Raw genomic sequence first — 17865 nt, forward strand, 5'->3', positions numbered from 1 at the left:
CACACACACACACACACACACACACACACACACACACACACACACACACACACACACACACACACACACACACACACACACACACACACAGTCTTCCTCTATTGAAGGTATTCAAAAAGGCCAATTGGTAAAATACCTGGCTAAACAAGCAAGCCCTGGGGGGAAAAATACGGCCTAGAAAAAGTGCTTTGTTAAAGTCTTGTCTTAAATTTTTGTCATCTGCAAGAGTAAGATTGGAAAAAAAAACTCTTTTAGAAAATGCATGTACAACTGATTTTCATTTTTGTGCACTTTAAAATCTGTGTGTGTGAACATGTTCAGATAAAAATTGTCAGCATGCTGTAACAATTAGTTAAGTTTAAGTTTAAAATTCAAAAGGTTATGAGGTTTGGACATTACCAAAAATTTTTAAAGAAGTTTCACATTGTTTTAAACAGCTTTTTAATGATTCTTTAACTTGAAAATTAGAAAATCTGGTATTTTAAAATCTGGTATTTTAGAATGCATAAGGCTGTTTACACTGTAATCAAGTTATCAGGCTTAACAAAACGTATTGGCTGTTTGGGATTTAGTTCCCTGAGCTAAAATTTGGGGATAAATACTAGAAATTTAAATGTGAAGGTTTGTTTAACACTGTCAAAGACTTGTTCTGTCTGTCTAAAACAGTGTATTTCATTCAAGGGCCAAGGGAAAAGAAAAGGGAAAAACTTAGAGGCCAACAGAAAACCTATGTTTAGGGGTGAGGGGTGAACAGGCAGAAGTGCAGCTCAGCTGGTCATGCATGGTGGGACAGGCCCTGGGGGGAGACCACGCATGGTGGAAGAGGGCAAGCTGGAACAAAGGCAGTTCCTCAAACCCTGAAGAGTTGGATTGGGTGTGTGCCCATTCCAAAGGAGGGGCCAAGTGGCCCATCTTTGTCCTGTCCCTTTTCCTTGCAGATAGACACTGGAAAAAAGGTGGTAAAAATGAGTGATGTAATGATCTGATTGGTATTACTAAAACTGCCCCTTGAACAAATTAAAATTAAAAAGGCCTTTAAAAATGGGTTAAAAAGTTTATTTGTATAATGTGATTTGCTCACAATGATATTCTGAAATTGGATGTTTTTTTTTAAAGGCATAAAGGTTAAGTCTGGCTCTTGATACAGTGATGGTGACTGTAATTCTTGCATTAAGGAAAAATTGTCATTTGAGTTCAAAAGTTTTTTATGTGTATCTGTTTTAACACAAGCAGCCAAGAGGCAATGAGTGACATCTAGCCTCAAGATTTCAAGGGATTTTTCAAAATGCAACTGAAAATTAAAGTATAAAATATTAAAATAGATTAATAAGAGGTTTTCAAAAATTAGGAATGGATTTCTGGATATAAAGTTTAAAAGAAAAATTGTTCTTAACATTTGCCTCAAAGTGCAAAAAGGAAAACTTAGGATTACCAAAATAATTGCTTAATTGCTATTTCAGTTTGCTCATATAGGTTTTTTGTACCAGTTCCCAGCAGGCTCACAAAAAGGAGTGAGGATTCTTGCAAGTGTGTCAGATGTAACTTTGGCTCTTAATAAGTTACAGGGAAGAGCATGAGTAAAAGCTACTTCTATGTTGACCACCTTGTTGCTTTTAATTGGAGTAAAGTAGCCTTTTATAAGACTCATTGATCTGCAAACTGGTTCGAAGCCAGCCCGGGCAGAAAAAGGTCCCTGTGAGACTGTCACCTCTAATCAGCCAGCAGAGTGCTGAAAGAGCAAGCAGTTGCTTTGGGACTCACAATGGCAGAGTGCTACCTTTAAGCTGGAAAGCTGAGGCACAGCACTCAGGCCCTGAGTTCAAGTCCAGTCACCAACTAAGGGAAATGCCAATGAGGCATTTATTCCAGTGTGGAGAAGACACTCCTGGGACAAAAGCAATGGTGGAGCATCCAGAGGTAGTAAGCCACTGCTTGGATGGAAGAAATAATGTCAGATCCTAGAGTCATTTGTGCGTGGCCCTTCAAAAATTGGTCAGAGCCAGGAGGTCATGGGAAGATAGTTTGTAAGCATGCCTAATGTCCATGACTATCTACCTTGTAAGGGGCAGAAACTTGCCAGTCCTCTGTGATAGTAGTAGAAAACTAAAGTTACAAAATGTGGGGGATGGTTTAAATCCCAACCTCTGTATGTGCCCAAAGCCCTAATGGGCAGTAACATTTTTTTTGGGGGGGGGGGTCCGGTCGTGGGGCCTGAACTCTGGGCCTGGGTGCTGTCCCTCAGCTCTTCAGCTCAAGGCTAGCACGCTACCACTTGAGCCATAGCACCACTTCTGGCATTTTTTATTATCTGCTTATGTGGTGCTGAGGAATTGAACCCAGGGCCTCATGCATGCAAGGCAAATGCTCTACCACTGAGCTATCTTCCCAGTCCTGGCAGTAACTTTTGAGCTGACACCAGCTACATAAAATTCATCTGCTCAGGAAAAATGTTTGTAAACCTGAGAGTGTATCCCTATTGATATCTGCCTGAAGGCCTGCATAGGTAACTTAGGCATTATTAGGGTCACTAGAGATCACATTCCTAAGCCATCCAGAAAGATGTTTTTGCAAACCAGAGTGCTAAACAAGCTACATGCTGTAGCTGGAGAAAAGTTCTGTGCATTTGTCAAAAGTTAAAATATTGTTCTTAATGACATCTAATCCTGGTAACCTCTTTGTAAAATAGGCTAAAGTTATAGGTTCCCAGCTAGATAGGATCAATGTCCCTGAAGTCAGCTTGAAGAAGTTACAGAAGATGGACTTTCACCCATCTACCCCCTTTTAAGATCAAGAGTCCAGAGTCCATTTTGGAAAAATGAGGTAAAATAGATAAAATATTTTTTAAAAGGCGTAAGAATAGTGTTAACAGGTATGCAAGAATGGAGACTATCTGTTGGAGATGGTTTCAAGACCAAGCCTTCTGTGCCGGTTTACAAAAAATATCTAGTTAGTAAAAATATATATATATTGTCATCTTGGTAAATTGTCCTGGGCTTAAACAGTCTTAAAAACCATGGTTTCCCGTATTTGCAATAACTAGTATATGTCTGAGTCAAGCAGAAAAGGTCAGATAAGTTGATGTTAGGGGAATGAACCCCAAGATAAGTATTCAAATGTTTTTGTTTTTTTTCCTTTCATGCAATTGTTTCTAACATATTTATAAGATGATTTCTATGTTGCTTTGTATGTCCCTCCCACACGGTATAACCCATGCCTTCACTATATTTGATGTTGGTATAATTTGTGGAAGGGAAGGGAAAAAACAAATCATTTAACTAGGGATACAGGTGGACCTATTGCAACAATGAGATGTACAAGTCGCTATGTTGAGAAACGAAGTTTACAACTTTGGTGGGGGGAGGATTGGATAGGGGGGGCGGGGAGAGTATGGGAAGGGATAGGAAGGGAAAACAAAGAGGAGGAAACAATGCTTGATAAGAAATGTACTCATTATCTTGCCCATGTAATTGTAACTCCTCTGCACGGTATCCTCACAATAAAAAAAAATTAAAATTAAAACAAAAACAAAAACCAATGGGGCCACAGCCTGCCAAGCTTATGTAAATAGTCTGTGTAGGAATTTGCAGCCCAGCATGAGGTGTGACAGACCCTTGGAGCCACTGAGAGACCCTGCTGCTGCTACTGCACACCCTAATGGGTAAAGTTCAATGACAGTCTGACAGTTATCTGGAGGAAATAGACATTGTCACCCGGACCACCTCCACCGTGGAAAAAGTAGACTCAACTTCTGCCTGATTCCATCACCTGAGACTGCTTCCCAGTGGAAAACTGCTTTGAGTCTGCTAAAAATTGGGCAGTTTTAAATTCAAGCCATAAAGAAACTCAGGAAAAGAAAAGGGTTAGTAAAGAAAGCCTTGGGAAAGGAATTGGGGAAAAAATGATGTCTGGATAAGAAAGGATTTGAAAAGGAAGGATTGTCTTATCAGACTGAAAAAGGGAAGAAGATAAACCCCAGAAAGTTTAAGTATGTAGCAAATGGTACATGTATGTCTTAAAATTGGAGCAGTAAAAATGCTGTTCCTTCAGACTCAATGTACAAGAGGATATAGAATTGGCAGAAGAATCAAAGAATTGACTCATTTTCAGAGACAAGGGGGGGATGTTGGGACCCCATCTTAATGTCAGGACCCAGTGAGCCTATGTGACTCCATCCTGGTTAAATATCCATCTTGTTGTTTACAAGTTTAGGAAAAACGTGGAATGCAAGTCTCTGATAACAGAGCCGAGAGGCCAGGTGGACACATCCAATCAGTAACAGCACATATGTAACACCCGCCCACCAAGGAATGCAAACCCCACTTCCCCCCATTCCCAATGCCCCACCACCACCCCCCACCACCCCCAAACCTTCGTGCACAAACTGACCAAAGTGGTAGGCTAGTTTAAACAACTGCGTAGGGATAAGTTGTAGCCTCATTGGTCACCTGTGTGTGGACCCCACATAACTGTGCGATTTTGTGCAAGTGTTGCAATGCTATTGGCCACCTGTGTATGGCCAGCCTACCTGCGTGCCTGTTCCCTATAAAAATTAGCCCGGGCAGTTGAGCGGGGTTCACTCTCTGCCGAGTTGGCCCTGACAAGTCAGTCTGTTTCTAGATGCTTGGTGCAAAATATAGTTTTGTCTGACTTTCACTTTGTTTCAGTCTCGTTCCTTTGATGACGGACCCCAATATTGGGAGACCACCCCAAAACTACCTAAAGATAATGGAAGCTAAAATAAAAAAGAAAATGACTCACTGAAGTTCAAATTCATCCTATGTAAGTATATGTGTTGGCTCAACTTTGGCAGTTGGCTGAATCCCAATTTACAAATTACCAGCTGAAGGCAAGGAATTATTTAGTCACCATATACATTTCCAGCCAAGGTGGTTAATGGTCTACAGGCACCATTGTGTTACCTTTTCTAATGCAGAAGGGGTACTTCACCTCCCCTCTGTGGCACTTCACAGAGAGTTCAGAGGGCAAGGTGGATGGAGACAGGCCATAGCCCTCCTTACACATGAATTCTATCAAATCTCCATGGAAGACTTTCCCTTCAGTCTTCCACTTCATCTCAATGTTGTTCTTGGTCATGTCGTCTTCACTCAGCGTACATGGCTCTGAAAAAAACAAATGATTTCTATGGTATGAATCACAATGGGAATAGCACAGGAAAGGACAGACATCACAGTGGCCAATCAGACATTCCCCGCTTACCCATGCAAACAGGGGGAGATGACCAAACTCCTTTTTCACAATGGGACGTTTTGGACCCATTCAATAGGTAATATTCATTGCACCTGTACTCCACTGATGACCCAAGTGTGTAACTTGCCAGTACTCCACCAACAACAGCCCCATTTGTGATATTAGGCGGAGGCCCACAGTTCTCAGTTTGTTCTAAGAAAAAAGGTAGTTTCAAAATTAATATGAATTTATATCAATACCATGATACAATCCACTCACCTAAATTACCATACCTCAATTTCAGAAATATCTAATTTAGGACAATTGTTTTCTAAATTCATGGCTGTCTATAATTACTTTTCCGCTAAATAAAAAATATGTTCCGCTCAAATAGGTTTTTTTTAATAAAGCAATAATAAATAGTGAGAGAAATGATTCCTCTTTTATCTCTTTTCTTTTTTGCAGAGGAATTGTGGTACAGATCTTAAAATATTTGCACAGGGAGGGAAGTGATATTATTCAGCTAAAAGGCCTGATTTCAGTCCCATACTGGTCTCTGGGTTTGGCTCCTATTATTTTCTTCCTTCTCTCTGCTTTTCATCTCAGTTCTCAATCAACCCATGGATTAAATATCTACTGTTTTTTTCAAATCTTTGTTTCTCTTTAGAACCTTTCTCCTCCTCTACTTATTCAGCATTCTCCTTAGATTTTGCCATATGTTCAATATCTGATTCAGAAATGGGAAGCAAGGCAGGCTGGGTAGCACCCAGGGGTGATGGTTCAGCTTGGTGATAACCTCCAATCAAACACAAGAGCAGGGACAGGGCTCAGAAGGACATGATATTCACAATGACCAGACACAGAAATACTGTCTGCTACAATCCTCCAAGGTCATGACCAGAGTGCTGTGCATTCATGTTGTAAGTCAGGAGGAGGAAGGAGGAACAAAGCCATGGAGTGCCCTTTTCTTGTTCTCCAAAAAAGCATTCTTACTCTGGTGAGTCCTTCAATGCTCAAAGGCCTTTGCTTTCACACAGGTCATGTGACAGCACGAATCTATTTTAAACCTCTATTGGCTTCACACATTGTTGACCTTGACTTCACTTCTAGATTGTCCCTGGGTCACAAATACATGGTAGTAACAATGTGCTTCTAGGTTATGAACAGTGGTCTGTGCCTATGCGTAGGTAGCTAAACAAGCAGAATGGAAAATCATGCCCTCCAGGTTTATCTGTTGATGGTAATGGTAGCATACGCACTGACACACTCTGGGGGAGATGACCACTGTCCAAGATGACACTCTATCTCCTTTGGCCCTCGGAGTTGGTATCCTGTTTCACAGCGGTACTCCACTTTGTCCCCACAGGAATAAGCCCTGGAATTTTGGATTGGTGCGCCATTCTGGATGCTGGGTGGTTGCTCACAGGATATACCCTTCTTTTCTGGAAAGACAGAAAGCCAGAGCATCCCCTTAGCTATAGAGCAGACAGTGCTACAGGGAAAGATAATCAAGACATTACCTACCAACACATTTAGGGGGCTCCGTCCATTTTCCATTTTCACAGTGCATTTCTGCTGGCCCCTGGAGCTCAAAATTCAGTTCACATTCTATGCGAACTACTTCTCCCTGACGGTAAGTTTGGGAATAACTTTGATTTTTTGAATTTAGAGGCACAGGTGGAGGGGGACATCGATTTCTTCTTCCTTACAGAAAAACAGCAGCCTATTTAGTCATACAATTACAAACTATAATGAAGATTCAGCAAGAATGTATGATCCAGACCCATAGAAAATGGTGGCACACAGAGTATAGGACTGCCCCCACCCTACATCCACCTCCCCATGTCAATGAGTAGGAACAATGGCTTGCCCTTACACACACACACACACACACACACACACACACAAGACTATGGATCAGTGTATGATTGATTATGCAAATACAACTTTCCAGCATAAATTTGTAAAAGTATTCTTGCTGTTAGGCCCTTTCTCCAGGTTTTGAAGAAGCCAGGCATTCTATTGGGAGCTTCAAAAGGGAGCTGTATGCATGTGTTGTGTGTGAGTATGTCTGTGTGTGTGACTAAAATTCACATCAGTCATGTGGCTGATTAAGAAAGTGTTACTTCAAGGCTGAGAGTGGTCGGGCAATTCCCAGTGAAAAAAATTTATTTGTTATAATAAAAGACTTTATAATATAGATTTTAAAGTACTACAAAGCTTAAAATGTTTTAAATGCAATATCTAAAGATGGCTGAAATATAGGAATGTTTTCAAAGACAACATTTGATTTTAAAAAGCAGCACAAGAGCTAGAGATTTGTCAGCACAGACATATTTTTTTCCACAGCTCATAAAAATTAAAGCTCACTGAGTGAGGAGACATCCCTTTTCTAGATATGACATTTAAACATTTTACCTTCACAAAAAGGAGACTCTGGGTACCACCCAAATGTATAGCACTGAATCAAATCAGATCCACTTAGATAGTAATTTTCATGACAGAAAAACTGAACTACATCTCCTTCCTCATAGGTTTGCTTCACAGGATAAAAATAGCCATTTTCTATTAATCTTAGAGTGGGACACGTTGATCCTAAAAAAAAAATGAAAGAATAGAGAAAAATGCAAAATCATGTTTGCTTTTTCCAGCTGGGACAAAAAATTACTGACTTCTTTCTATATCTGGAACAAACACTACTGCATTTGCTTTAGTCTGTTTTAATTCATAAAAACACACTGCAACTATATAAGAAATAAACATATAGAACCTCAACAAAATCTGTGGGTTGTTGGGGGGGGAGGGAAAGTAGGAGAAAAATGAGGGAAGGGGTAACAAGTTTGACAAGAAATGTACTCACTCGCTTACGTATGTAACTGTACATCACCTTGACAATTAAAAAAAAAGCTGTGGCTCAATAGAGGATAGAAGAGACCAAAGAGAATAGCTCTGTGGCGGGGGAAGGGGGTACAGACACCAAGAAGGGACTGTGCTAAAGAGAGCAAAAGAGAATAAACAGTCAAATTTTTTGCATGAAAATGGTACAGTGAAACCTGTTCAAATTATATTAGGAAAAGGGAAGAAGCTAAGAGAAAGAAATAGAGGGGGCTGAATTGGCCATTTTCATCCTGCGAAGCAAACCTATGAAGAAGGAGCTATAGTTCAGCTTTTCTGCCGTGAAAATTATTCTGATTTTATTCAGATTAATTGGTTGGAATATATTGTACATATGCATGGAAATCTCGCAATGAAATCTCCCCTTGTACAGGTCATGTACGATAATCAGAATTGAGAGATTTAAATGATCAAAGCCTACCACTAGGTTAACATATAACTATATACCTATTCTCATGATAATTTATATGCACTTCAGGAGGAGATGGATCTCTCTGTGTGGAGGAGGACTTACGAGTGCATTGTGGGGTGAGCGCCCATCCATGTGGGAGGCATTCTACCTCTTCTGCCTGTTTTCCTCCAGCAGTGTAGAAACCAGCAGCACATTCGTATAGCACTTTGTCCTTCACGTTGAATGTTTTCTGGGTTGTGTAATAATTTCCATTATGCAATTCAGGGGACAAACACGTTTCTAAAAAGAGGTAAGTTGTTCATCTTATAAATGTCATCCGTAACATAGAGTATTAAAAAGAAATCTCAACATGAATTTTTTAATAAGCGGCAAAATCAAGTCTCAGTAAAGTGGTAACATAGTCCACATTTGCCTTTGCCTCTTTAGCCTCTTCTGTCCTCCTCCCTGGGAACTGTCACACCCTTTCTTCTTCACATTCAGGTCCCTGTACTGACCAAAAGCCACAACTCAAATGAAGTCCCATGACACGACAACTTGTCTATCACCTTCCATCCGTGGATTTTTACCATCTCAACAATTTACCACATGTTAACAAGTGATTCTTTAACAAAGAATAATTGTTACCTACATAGTGAAGGGAAGACTTATTAATAATTTTATTTTATTCCATTTCAAGCTTTCCTTATTAGGCCATAGAAAATTGCTGGAGAGGGGATATGTTACCAGTGTTGAGAATCTAAAGATTAAGAAAATTTTGGGCATTTGAGAAAAAAAACTAGCATCAACTTCCCATATTTGCAGACTTCATGAAAAATGAAATATATGAAATAAAAATCCCAATCTGTGAAAGAGAGTGCTAGCTTCAAAAAAAAAATCTCCTTTCTTCAGTGCTAAGAAATGATCCTTACACACATACCACGTTCCTTCCTACAAGCTGGGAGAGAAGACCACCCATGAGCAAGACATCGAACCTCTTCTACATGCTTCCCGCCTGTGGTTTTGTATCCTGCAGCACAGCTATAACGCATAGTATCGCCAATTTTGTATAATACTTTCACATCAGAAATGTAACCATTACTCAGTTCGGGCTTAGAGCATTTTCCTGTGGGGGAAAAAAAATTCTTTGTTTAACATAATGACAAAATTTAACTTGTATTTTACTATGTGGTAAAGTTAAGACAAAGGTATAAATCATAGTAACCATAGCTGGAATTTGAAAGAGACATAAATTCTTTGAGTCTACAGTTCTTTGATTTAATTTCAGGAATATCTTAGCGCATGCTGCATAACATTTCTTTGGAAATGGCTTCCATTTGATATTGACTTGTTTTGTATTGACAAATTTCAGTTTTTGTAGTCATTCCTACCCTTAACCCATCTTCTTTCAGAAAATACATCTTTCTCTGTCACTTATGATGAAACAAGGGATTTTTGGCATCTACTTCTGGTGAGTAATAATCTATTGTGTTTGAGAAAGCAACAGAAACATATACCTAGTTAAAAGATGTCCTTCAAATGCCATTTCTTAATATGAAAAATTTGTTCATTCATGCTTTTGGCCAATATTTTGGAATCACCTACCTCCACGACACTCAGTTCTCAGCCCTTGTCAACTGTGATTAAAATTTACTCCTCAAAGCCTTTGAGAGTACCGTTATTTTAGTCAACACTTGTAACATAAATGCGCTAATGAAATCAGCATTCTATACAGCTCTGTGTGTGCGTGTATATGCACACCACTATGTACTGATTCTGGGGCTTGAACTCAGGGCCTGGGCACTGTTCCTGAGTTTTTCATTCAAGACTAGTGCTCCATCACTAGAGACTCAGTTCCACTTCTAGCTTTTTTGCTGGTTAAGGAGATAAGAACCTCAAAGACCTGGCTTTGGGCTGCCATCCCCAGATCTCAGACACCTGAGTAACTAGGGTTATGTGCATGAGCCACCATACTCAGCTGGTGCTCTATAATTTTTATTACATGTGTTATTAGATTTCATAACAAACCATTTTGGAAGAATTAAGAGGCTTGTCCAAGGGTTAATGTTACCTTACACACGTTTAGTACTTGCTGTGTGGCACTCCACCTCACTGAAGCAATGTTAACCAGCATTATGGATGAGGAATGCCATTCCAGAATGCGTACATCTGGTCTTCAGTGGAGAAGCTAGGCTCACATGCTGTCCGTCTGACTGTCATTACACTATCCTCTTTAACATTCTATCTCCACAGATAGTTAATATCTCTGTGTTCTAGATATCAGTGAGCTTTATTTATTAAAGTTAATCTATGTTCTGTGTTAAGAAAAAAATGAATGCAATGCCTAAATTATGGTCTGTCTTGAAGTCATGGGATGACTATGTATTTTTCTAAAGAATAAGCACTCATGGAGTATGAATGTTTAGGTCACTGTCCTGAACAGACTGTTTAACAGACTATATGGACCACACTTTGTACTAGGCACAACTTCTCATTAGAGAATTCTTAGCTCAACAGCATTCAGGTGACCCAGAGAAAGCTGAGTAACACTGTCATTACACCATGACTTGACCTGAACTAAGAAGCAAACCAATGACGACTCTTTCTCACAAATTTGAACCCAAAATTTAGGAAAAGACAATTTTCCACCAATAGTAGAAGGGAAGTTGGCATACAAAGGACTGAGGAGTTTGCAAGCAATGAAACACTGGATGACAAGCTTGTCCTGGTGGATGCCAGAGTCTTGAACATTATCTGGCTTCCTACACAAAATAACGCATAGAAGCAATCCCTCATCGCTTGAAATGACTCAAATGCATCTCCTGTCACTTACAATGAAAAAAAGAAAAGAAAGAAAGTTATTATCCTCAGTCCCTTCAGAAGGATACAGAATTTACAGAATTTCAGATTTTCCAAAAAATACTTTATTGGCTGATTTTATCCTCCAGAGGTATTAATCATTTTCTATGTTTTATAGACATTAGTCAGCTCCTTGAACAGACCACTGCATTGGGTACTGCAGCATCTTGAGGACAAAGCATGCAACTTACGGATGCACCTTGGCGCTGGGTTCCAGCCTTCTGTTGTACATTTGGTTTTCGCTTTTTGTTTTCCAAGTTCAGTTGTATAGCCAGCCAAGCAGTAGAAAGACAACTTTTTGTGTAGGCGCATCGGAAAGTAAAAGTTTTTAAAAGTGTAATAATACTGGGCAAGCATTCCATTTTCCACATTTGGAAAATCACAGTGTTCCTCTGAAATGAATAAAATGGAAGCTGAAAATAGAAAAAAACTAATCTAGAACCATGAAAGCAATGGCTTATTTTTATTTCCAGTCAACTTATACTTAATTGATTACCTAAACTTCTTAAAGTGGTGTCACAACACTCCAAGAAGCCCCCATCAAATTTCCCCCATCATGATTGGCTAGCATCTCTAAACAACTCTGCTAGTCAGGGTAAGACTGAAGGCGTTTCTAGCTTTGTACTCTAGTGCAGAACGTACTGCCTCAGACACACTGTAAAAGGCACATATGTATTTTAAACTTTTTTTTTATTGTGAAGATACCGAACAGAGGGGTTACAATTACATGGGCAAGACAATTACATGGGCAAGATAACGAGTACAATTCTTATCCAGCATTGTTGCCTCCTCTTTGTTTACTTTCTAGTAGTCAAATTAATAAAAGCAAAAATGGGCAGTTGGGATCCACTCTAATAATATACTTCATTTGATTCAATATATTAAAATATTATACATTTTTTATTCTTCTCTTCTTCCTTAAAATCTAGGGGGAACCAGGCCCTGAGGCTCGCATCTGTCATCTCAGCTGTGCAGGAAGCACATGTAAGAGAATCTAGATCCAAGATGGCCTGGGTATAAACTTGAGACTCTAGTTGAAATACAATGAAAAGTGGAAAGGATTAGGGGAAGATGGTCAACTGCTGAGCAATGGCAAGTGCAAGACTGTAAGTTAAAATTCTAGTACCATAAAAATACATCTATACATGTATGTGTAAATATAGATTTTATACTTATAATACCTATTTGTATTTTTTAGTCTGATATGGAATATCAGACAAGTGATAACAACAAGTGATTTGAACAAGAACAATCATGATAGTTAAATGGTCAGAAATCATATTCAACCTTAGTCATCAGGGATATATACATTTAAATACCACACATTAGGAATGAAAATCTACTAGAGCTGCTGAAATGAGGAAGACAGTAGCTCTTAATGATAAGTGAAGATCGTGAAAAGAGAAGACCTCACACTACTAAAATCAGAACATAAATTGGTACAAGGAGAAAATACACCAGTAATATTTATTAAAGCAGAATATGAACTCCAAGACATGGACACAAGAGGTTTTTCTTTGTTGTTGTTTTTTTTAATGTACTATGTGATTCTTTTTTCTTTTGTGCTTTCCCCCCTATGGATTATCCTGTCACTGTATTTGATTTTGGTGCCCTTGGTATTGTATATACGTTTATGTGAATTAGGGAAGGGAAGGGGAACAAAAAAAAAAGGTAAGACAAAGGGGGAACCAATGCAACAGCGACAATCACAAGACAATATGCAGGAAATGATCTATGCAACTTGGGGGAGGTTAGGAGGGAGAGAAAGAGGGAGAAAATTGAGGGAGGAGTGACAAGTTCAACAAGAAATGTACTCACTGCCTCATTTATGTAACTATAACCTCTATGTACATCACTTTGACAATAAAACTAAAATTTTAATTTAAAAAGCTGAATATGTACCTTATGTTATCCAACAGAAACACATATTAATTAGCACAACCTTCATACTACTGCTATTCATATGCTCCCCTAAATTGGAAGTAGTCTAAGTGTCCTTTAATGACAGAAAAACACAGATAGCATTTAGACTGGGCACATAATGGAATACTTCAGAAGAGCACACCTGTGTGTGTAATGAACAGGTTCTCAAATGGAAGAAGCTAGAAACATGGGTCATCTAGCTTTTACAAAGAACAAACTCACTCCGGGGAAAAGAGATCTTCCTGTGGTGCCTTAGAGAAGACATTTAGAAGGTTTCAGGGGGTGCTCTTCATGTTCTGTATCTTGAGCTGGGGCACGGGGGGTATCAGATTGGATACACTTATATAAAACTACATGATTTTTCTATTTTTCTGTATTACAGGTATCTATTTTACAAATCTGTTTTTATGTTAGCAATCTTGAAATAAAGACGCTGAAGAGAAAGTTACTTTGGACAATCTCTAGGAGTTGTGTTGACAAATAAGAGTCCTTGGTAGAAGAAAGCTAGAGTCAGTGAGATCACATGGCTTTACCAGAGTCTAACCTCATGCTGCCCTGACCATAAAATGATAATAGTATCAGCCAAGGCTGGAGAAAACGTGCGTCAAAGCATACAACTGCCAGTGTTTAAGTGGAGAAGCAGAAGACATGTACAGGACAGTCCCCATCCCGAGAACTCTTACCACTTGCCATACCCAAGAAATTCACAAAGGAAACCCTGCAACAATGCCGTGGAAGATGAATGTTCCGGGTTGTCGCGAGAGCTGTGGCTGCTGGGTAAAGTGGGACAGCAAATGGGTGTTCAGTCCTAGGTGTGGCTTCAAAGCCTCTGCCTTGGGGCAGGCCCTTCCTTCCACAGGAGCACATTATATTACTGGAAAGGTAGGTGACATACCTTGAAAAACACACATTCAGGAGAAAAATTAATAGGAAATAGAAGGATCTTAGACACAGTGAAAGAGAATTCCCCAGCTGGACAATAACTATCAGATAAAGCAAGTTTAACCCACAGGTGGAGAATTTCAAAGACCAGAGATAAGGCAGGCTATAAAGACAACAGATATATAGCACATGAAAACAGAATGCTTAATGTATATCGCCTCTTCAGTATGGAAAACATTAGGACAGAATGGGTTTAGCCAAAGAATAATCAGCACAGCACAATATAATCATATACAAATAGTATATAAATATAATCTTACAATTCCTACTTTAGGACAGAAAGAGACCATCACGCACATTTCTTGAGGTCCTATCACACTGTATGATTCAGAGGTACAGGAAAAAGACAGGAAATAGAAGGCAAAAGTTAACAAGTTTGATTGTATCAGAATTAAGGATTTTTTTCTATGACAGTCATTATCTATAAAACACACACATAATATTTTGAAATGAGAAATCTGCAATGTCTAAAATGGACAAGTCAAAACTTGGTGTCCAGAGTTCCCACAAAGCAGATATCAAGAGATATAAAGCAAAGGCAAAAGCTAAATGAGGAAATCATAGAAGTCTCAACAAGTATATAAGGAGATGTAGTAACTTACTACCATACAGAGAATTTCAATCTATAAAAATGAGACACTAGACAGGCCCATGCCTATAATCCTAATCTACTCTGGAAGATGAGATCTGAGGATCACGTTTCAAAGCCAGCTCAGGAAGAAAAGACCATGAGACTCCTACCTCTAGCAAAAAGCCACAAGCAGAAGTTTGGCTCAAGTGGTAGAGTGCCAACCTTGAATGAAAAAGCTAAGGGACAGTACCTAGATCCCAAGTTCAAGTCCCAGAACAGGCACAAAAAGTGAGATTCTACTTTATGAATAGCTTGTCAAGTAGCATGAAAGTAGACAATATGGAGTGCTGGTAAGGAGGCTGGGAAGTGAGGACCGCAGCCTCTTTTGAAGTTAACATAGATTGTATTGCACACAGCCGTTCTGCAAGGCATCTGTCACCATACACTCCGGGCGACCAAGTCCAAACATGACGCAGCATTCCCACCTTTGAGTGAAAAAATTCTCACAGGGAGACAAAGTGATGATTATATCACTTTCAGAAGAGCAGATGAGTAAAATGTATGAAATACTATGCAGCAATTAAAGGCAACAAAGTAGGAAAATAGAAAAGTGGAAATATATTGAATAACATCAAGTACAATGAAACAATAAGTTAAAATCTACAGTATGTTTTCATTCATGCGAGTATAAAGACTATGGACAAAACAAGACACGTACAAAGACACCTGCATGGGTAACATGTGAAAACACTGCAGTGGGAGCAGTGGAATTTAAGATGAGGAATAAAGAAAGGAATTGTATGAATAAAGTGAACCAAAGGCTTTCCCTAGCCAGGTCTGATTACACATCAGGAAATGATTTTTGGTGTTTGTATTTTTGTTTTGCCAGTACCTGAGTTTTAGCTCAGCTTTGAACATTCTTTTTTTGGGGGGATGGGGGGGAAGAGGTGGTCCAGTCATGGGGCCTGAACTCTAGGCCTGGCACTGTCCCTCAGCTCTTCAGCTCAAGGCTAGCACTCTACCACCTGAGCCACAGCGCCACTTCCGGCTTTTTTCTTTTTGCTTATGTGGTGCTGAGGAATCGAACCCAGGTTCCTCATGCAGGCAAGGCAAGCACTCTACCACTGAGCCACCTTCCCAGTCCAACATCAGGAAATGAGAGACACAGTTCTGGGCCCCGAGGTTCTCAATGGTGGCTAGGGAGATCAGTGTGAGTGTCTATGAGCAGCTTACTTGTTTTACTTGTGTGGAATGAAATTATACCCACGTAATAAAAAATTAGCTAGAATAGTTCAAAGTCATCTTAATATAGATATAGACAAATACGTCCATTGGTATTTCCCTATTTAGACAGAAAAATAACAAAAATGTTCCTCGGGTATAAATTTTCCCTTTATAGACTTAAGCACAGCAAATGAGACAAGTTTTGGTTCACTTTCATAAGGACTGCAGACATTTTGGGTGGAAAATTGGTAATATATATTCAACTAAAAGGCAATTCTAACTTATAGGCTATTTTAGATCAAAACATTCTGTAAGGTGTCCCTTTGGGAAAAGGCTCTGGCTGGGTTTCCTGCCTCCGCTTGTACATATTCCATCTTGCAGGGTGCTAAGAGACTGCTCTGTGCAGATCCCTATGTCCTCCATCTAATTACACTGGTAACCTTCCCAATGACACACACCAACACCCTGCTGGCCTTCCATTCTCACTCCCACCTTACACACTAGGAACTCTGCCTCTACAGATTTCTAGTCATTAGGAAAGCCACAGGTATTGATTTGTCTGGACAGTTCTTATTCATGTTGCCCAGACAGAATTGTTAATAGATCACATTTCTCACTCAAAAGTGTTCAGTGAATAAATCACTAAGATAAAGAGTCCCAGTATCAAAGGGAGAAAATCTTCTGATGGATAGCTCTCTTCCCTTCTGAACAGAGAAGTAAAATCATACTTGTTTTGTTAATGTGAAGAGTGGATTTTTCCATAAAGTTCTAAAGTTAAAAAAAATGTGATTTTGAAACTAACACTTTATAAACCAGACACCCTTTAAAGTATTTTAGATCCTGGTTTCCGGTATCTCCAATCTTAGAGAAATAAGCAGATTTTGTTGTGTTTTTCTAAGTTATGCAACTATTATAAGAACATTACACTAAATCTTCCCACGGGAAAAAAAAGGTTTCCTATACTTATATATATACATAACAAGTTATATTATAAAATGCTTGCTATACAATTGACACATCAAAATGAAAGATTAGATCAAAATTCAAGGTGCAAGAATCAACATTAGAATACAGACTACTAAGAATTAATTTTACCTTCTGCACAGATTTCTCCCGAGATCATTAATATAATAACAAAAACCAAATCTTCCCACCTCATCTTCAGTGGTACGTTTCACAAAGATTTGAACAACTCCAAAGCACCCAGTGGCTTGTCATCATGTGCACAATACTTCTCCTGAAGAAAAAGTTAATAATTTACAACATCTGTCTAAGTCCCTTTGGAACAGGCCTCATATTGCACTTAAAATATTTTCCAATAGTGTCAAAATAATACAGCTGTAGGAATGGATGTTGCTTTCATACCCTGGTCAGACAAGAATAGGCTAGTCAACATGGGCAGGTAGCAGAGCACATATAATTCATACAGGCTGCATAAAAAATAAGGGGTATTTTCAACCCAGATTCCCAAACATAAGTTCATAGAGCAAAGTTCACCTGGCCATTGGTGTGTACTACCACTGATCAAGAGAAGGGATGAACTTAGGAACACAAATTGTTGGAAATCCGGTGTTAAGGTAGGCTGCCGTCTGGACTGCACTCCTGAAAGACATAACTGTGGCAAGCAATGCTAGAAGGCAATTATTAAAAACAGTCATATGTAACACAAGAGTTTAATCTTACACCAAATAGAGAGATAAACACACTGCCATATCCTTGGCCTTTTTATGAGAAATAACTTGATGCAAGTCCATAATTCAAATTGTATCTCATTTCCCTCAAATGAAACATACTAACAAAAGTGTGCACACCCTAAATGCAAAAACCAATATATTCCCACCAAGTGAAAATATCCAAGAGTACAGAACTCAGAATT

At 39.1% G+C, this 17865-nt stretch overlaps 1 protein-coding gene across 1 annotated transcript in view; it reads right to left on the minus strand.

Annotated features, from left to right (window-relative positions):
• LOC105986401 (coagulation factor XIII B chain-like) overlaps window positions 1–17172 on the minus strand; it is a 23800-nt gene extending 6628 nt beyond the window's left edge. Inside the window, exons 1-9 of the mRNA XM_013017295.1 lie at window positions 17085–17172; window positions 11521–11721; window positions 9411–9596; window positions 8597–8773; window positions 7606–7782; window positions 6712–6891; window positions 6447–6629; window positions 5218–5400; window positions 4920–5120 (exon numbers count right to left, since the gene is read on the minus strand). Coding sequence (XP_012872749.1) covers window positions 4920–5120; window positions 5218–5400; window positions 6447–6629; window positions 6712–6891; window positions 7606–7782; window positions 8597–8773; window positions 9411–9596; window positions 11521–11721; window positions 17085–17148 — 1552 coding nt within the window. The 5' untranslated portion in view covers window positions 17149–17172. The remainder of the gene's footprint in view (window positions 1–4919; window positions 5121–5217; window positions 5401–6446; window positions 6630–6711; window positions 6892–7605; window positions 7783–8596; window positions 8774–9410; window positions 9597–11520; window positions 11722–17084) is intronic.
• Between the last annotated feature and the right edge of the window lie 693 nt (window positions 17173–17865).

Source organism: Dipodomys ordii, unplaced genomic scaffold (assembly GCF_000151885.1).
Source record: "Dipodomys ordii isolate 6190 unplaced genomic scaffold, Dord_2.0 Scaffold35, whole genome shotgun sequence".
Classification (NCBI taxonomy): Eukaryota; Metazoa; Chordata; class Mammalia; order Rodentia; family Heteromyidae; genus Dipodomys; species Dipodomys ordii.